Source organism: Sinocyclocheilus anshuiensis, unplaced genomic scaffold, assembly GCF_001515605.1.
Source record: "Sinocyclocheilus anshuiensis isolate Anshui unplaced genomic scaffold, SAMN03320099.WGS_v1.1 scaffold1382, whole genome shotgun sequence".
NCBI classification, from domain to species: Eukaryota; Metazoa; Chordata; class Actinopteri; order Cypriniformes; family Cyprinidae; genus Sinocyclocheilus; species Sinocyclocheilus anshuiensis.
The window spans coordinates 625689-630573 of NW_015554207.1; the positions used below are offsets into that span (position 1 = coordinate 625689).

At 44.9% G+C, this 4885-nt stretch overlaps 1 protein-coding gene across 1 annotated transcript in view; it reads left to right on the plus strand.

Moving 5' to 3' along the window:
* Positions 1–953: 953 nt before the first annotated feature.
* Positions 954–4885, plus strand: part of LOC107671066 (TCDD-inducible poly [ADP-ribose] polymerase-like) — a 26439-nt gene continuing 22507 nt past the window's right edge. Inside the window, exons 1-2 of the mRNA XM_016463911.1 lie at positions 954–1074; positions 3158–4023. Coding sequence (XP_016319397.1) covers positions 3182–4023 — 842 coding nt within the window. The 5' untranslated portion in view covers positions 954–1074; positions 3158–3181. The remainder of the gene's footprint in view (positions 1075–3157; positions 4024–4885) is intronic.

Consider the following 4885-nt stretch of genomic DNA (forward strand, 5'->3'; position numbering starts at 1 on the left):
TTCATTTGCAGTTTGTATGAGTGAAGGAGTAAAGTTGCTGTAAAAAACAGTTTATGTCATTAGTGCAATGAATAACCTTTCACCTCATTTCAGTCACACATCACAACATGATTTATGGCAGGGGTTTCCAACTGGCAGGTCACAACCCAATACAATATTTAGTTACACTTTATTTGAAGGTGCCCTTATTACAGTGTTATAACACAAATAATTATTCAGAAATATTAATTAACAGCATACTTACTAGGATTTGTTACTTGTAATTATGCATAATTTACTGTTATTTTCTAAAGTATGTTACGGAATATTTGTCTTATAGTGTTTGTTTAGTGTATCTGGCTATGTTGTTTATGCATTTACAACATGCATTAACTTTACATTTTTCAGCGTATATCACATTGGGCTCCTACATTTTGCTGTATTATTTTAGTGACAATGTTTTTTTTTATGATAAACAATTACTATAGAAATGTGTTGGGTCGCCATTTGATGTCCAGTGTATCTTCCTAAACCGGTTGAGAACCACTGATTAAACATATACATAATTTACATGCTTATTTGGTCTTTTAAAGTGATGTCTACGTTTAATTTTCCAAACATTCCCAAAGACCACATTCCTTAAACGGCCCTAAACCCACTTCTTTGTTGGATGTTTGTGGTTTAGACCCCCGTATGATTGTTCACTTTTCCTCTACTATTTTTTTTTTTTTTTAAACACGAATCAGCTTAGGCCGTATAATTACAATACCTGATGATTTCTAGCGGGGTGAGTCAAAACCAGGTCAAAACACATGCATGCATCGGACAACCTCCTGATTTTTCCCCCTCCCTCCGCTCCATCAGAAGCCAAAGCCCCGCCCCTTCGCGCTCCACACTGCGCTGTGATTGGACGAGCGAGTCTTATCGCGCTTGTGTTCTGCAAACAGCTGCGAGCCGCCCAGAAGCTCCTGGAGACGGACGTTTACGCTTCGCTCTGGATGAACGCTTTGTCTGTCCTGTATGAGAGAGTGCGAATTCCCCGGGACGGGCTACTGGCTTCGACAGTAGAATCAAAGGATTCGGGAAGTTTCACAGGTACATTTGGAAAGGATCCGGAATATGTATAGCGTTTAACCGAGCCTAATCCACGGGGAAAAGGCTGAAATTGGACTTAATAAATCGTTTGACTGAACCCGATCTTTGTGCAGTGGTAGATTTGGCTGTAATGTAGCGTTCTCGTGTTTGTTGAAGAATGGAGGCCAGGCGCCGCAGTGGGCAGTGATCGCTTTAACACAGGCAGTACGTGCGAACTCGAACGAGCAGCTATTGGCAACTGGCACGTACGCTCCCAGCTCCAGTATCTAGATCAAGCCATCCAAAATACTCCCGAGAGATCGTTTGGCCTGCGTTTGACTGATTTTTATCGCGAGGAGCGGCGTAATTAAACGGTGCTAATAGCTCGCAAAGGATAAATCAAGACGCATATTGTTTTTGTTTTTTTTTATTATATTTGTTTATGATATTGGATGCGTTAAATCACCATTGCGCTTGTGGTTGGTGTTTGTACGCAGTGAAAGAAAGGTAAGAAATGAAAGCTTAATTTTGATTGCTGTCCTAAATTTCTGAAATTGTATTAAACCCAAGTTATAACCTTCATTGGTAAGTTCATGTCACCTTTTCGTTCACTTTTGTTTATGTATAGTTAAAAGGCTTGTTGAAACGTCCAAAAAAACACGTAACGCGAGGAAAACGACACAAATGATTGTTACAGGTTAAATGCGTAGGAACAACGATGTTGTTATCATAATAATACATATTTTACAGTTTGCTGGGGGAGGGGGGGGTGGTCTTGAAAGAAACTTTCTGTTTCATCACTAATGCCACCTCCTCTCTCTTCTCGAGAAAGGAAAGGTTTCATCTTACGCCCAGTTAAAAGAATTGATTCATCACCCACTAATGCCCGTCAAGGAGTGAACTGATAGCACACATTATCAAGCCTATTGATACATGTCTAATGCGATTTAATGCCGTTGTAATGTGTCGTTTTGAACACTTGTACACTCTGAGAAAATGTGTACAAAAGGTGTACATGATAAACAAGTCACGCAGTGTACACAGTATACATTACGAGTGGACAAAATGAGAAGAATAAACATTGTAGACAGTGAGCGAATTATTCGATGACATAGGCCTATAGGAGAGTCAGGTTTTTAATTCTAATCTCGTAGTGTCTTTTGCACCTCTTGCACTCGCAGCTAACCGTTAACTAACATAAAGAAGTGTTAAACAAAACACTAAACATTTAATAAACGTTTAAATCTATGTAAAGTGATAAGTAATGGCCAGGGCCGTCCTTAGCTGACGCAGGTAGCCTACGAGGAGCGGGGCCCCTCTCGCAGGGGCGTGTCTACGTGGTGGCCAGGGGTGGCACCGGCCCCCCCTGAAATTTGGCTGGCCACCCCAGGTGACCCCCCTACCAGATGTCTTGCCATAGGCTTGTTTTTAGTATATTTCTAATTTTAGGCAGTTTCTATAGTGTGATCTTAATGACAGTGTCGAGAGCGCATAATGTTACGCGATCCATGTGCGCGAGGACGAATCTCTCCACTCCCAAGCGGATTTCCTTCACTCACACAAAACTGGACGTGTGCTTTTAACATACATCATTCCGCAAACACAACCCTCTACCCCCAACCCACAATCCCCTCTTTTGAGCCAGTGCCCCCGACTGGCCCCCTCATTTAAAATGCTCTAGACACGCCCCTGCCCCCTCGGTCCATTCACAATCGCGTTCCCGGGATGGCGGGGGAAGCTGGGATGGTGTATGACGGGGGACTGCCCTCAAGCGCGGGGCCCAGTGCGACCGCACCACTTGCAACCCCCCTAAGGACGGCCCTGGTAATGGCAGTGATGTTTTAATAATGTGATGTCAGACATGGGAAGGGGCGTTTGTTGCTATAGTAACCTCAGGTGAACGCGACTGATTTTTTTTCTCTTTTTTCCGCTAGCTGTTTAGCCACGCTGTCCTGACAAATGTGAAATATAACCTAAGTGATCATTTTTCAAAATTTGTGTAAATAAATAAAACACTGTATATACTTCAGAACCTCAATCCTCCCCAGCTCACACCATGCTTATAGACATTAAATTAATCATGTTGCTCTGTTTTTTTGAATAGGTATCCTGGATACATTTTTGCATCATGCAGGAGGCAGTTGACACCGCTGTGCCCGCTTTAGGTCTGCCCATGGGGACCAGAGAGTTCACCGAGCAGCAGATGGGACTCGCCAACAAGATCCCGTTAGTGAAGCCCTACTTCAAAAAGAAACACGCACAGAGAAAACTGGACACAAAATGCTTACGTGCTTTAGAGGACCCTATTTTGAGCACGTTATTAAACTCAGACGCACTCGTGTCAGGGGACGGAGTGTTTGTTCTGCGTAACCCAGCTCGACCACAGCGGAATATATGCACCGCCGCCATAGAGAAGCAGGCGAGGATTAGTCAGGTGTGCCTGAAGGAGGAGGATGAGGAGGAGAGCACGGACGCCGATGTGGGCGTGAGCGAGCTCGCGGGGGAACAAAAGGTGTTGGATATTCAGCGGGTGTCAATAGAGGCTAATGAGCGACGCTTCCAGCCCCAGGAGCGCGACGAGGCGGCGCCCTCCTCTGACGTTTCAGGGTCGAAGTTAAATGACATCTACACCACTGAGACTTTGCAGGGTGCAAATTGCCTCGCCATCAAAGAGGGCGAGATCTTTCAGGATAAAAGCGAGGAGGCCTCTTTGGATCTAGTGTTTGAACTCCTGACCCAGCTCCAGTATCACACGCATCAAGCGGACGCTGTATCGATCTGTGTGGATTTCCTCCAGGGCGTTTGTGTCTATGGCAGTGACTGTTCCCAGCATCACACCGTTCTACCTTACCACTGGCAAATCCGCAGAGCAGATACGCAGATCTGGCAGAGCATATCGGATGACTCTCAAGAACAACTGGAAAGGCTTTATTGCAACCCTGACAATGAACATGTCAGACTTAAGTTTCTGTAAGTGCTTCTGGTTTTGCCCTGTGGGTTAATGCCACTTTTCATTGAAACCTCTTGAGCAGTTTCAATCATTTATGCTTTACCCGAGTACAGCTAAGCTGAGCTTGCAGTTCAGTGAGAAAACAGAAAAAAAATTGTGCAAGGGAGGGACTGGTATGATGCCCTACTGAAAAAAAAAAAACTGCCTAAACCTGTCTGGTTGACTGGTCTTATCTGGTTTAGTTGACCAGCCAGCTGGTCTCCCAGCCTGACCTGCTAAAAAGTGACCAAAACCATTCTACAACCAGAGAGACCAGCAAACCAGCTTAGGCTGTTGTTTTTCAGGCGTATTGTTGGAGACACCTAGTTGAAGTGAAAGAGTGCAGTACGTGACAGGAAGTTGCCTTGTATGTAGGAGCGTGTGTTGTGGATGAGGTATATGTGACTAAGAGATTGCCTCTTTCCCATAAGCCTTCCGTTGGCTGGCCTGACGTGTGGAAGCGTACTGACAGCTGTGAGCCGTGAACTTGCTCGACCCGCCTCTCCTTAGTTTGGTCAAACGCACACGCACACACATACACGCGCACGCTCCCACTCACTGCGGCTTGCGCTCAGGCGGTCACACGCACTTGTCGCACAGACAGAGAAGGGCTCACACGCACAGTTGCTCACAAACACGCAAATAAATTAGCTTTAGGGACATACGCAATTATGCACATTGCACACGCTCACCCACCCACACTTGCTGTCATGCACGCACACATTTATGCTCTGTAAATTCCTTTTTTAATTTTATTATATTGATCATTTGCACACACAAACATCCTTAGACCTACCAATCATACACTCCATTGCCACAATTGCCACAAACATGGTGGCTTTG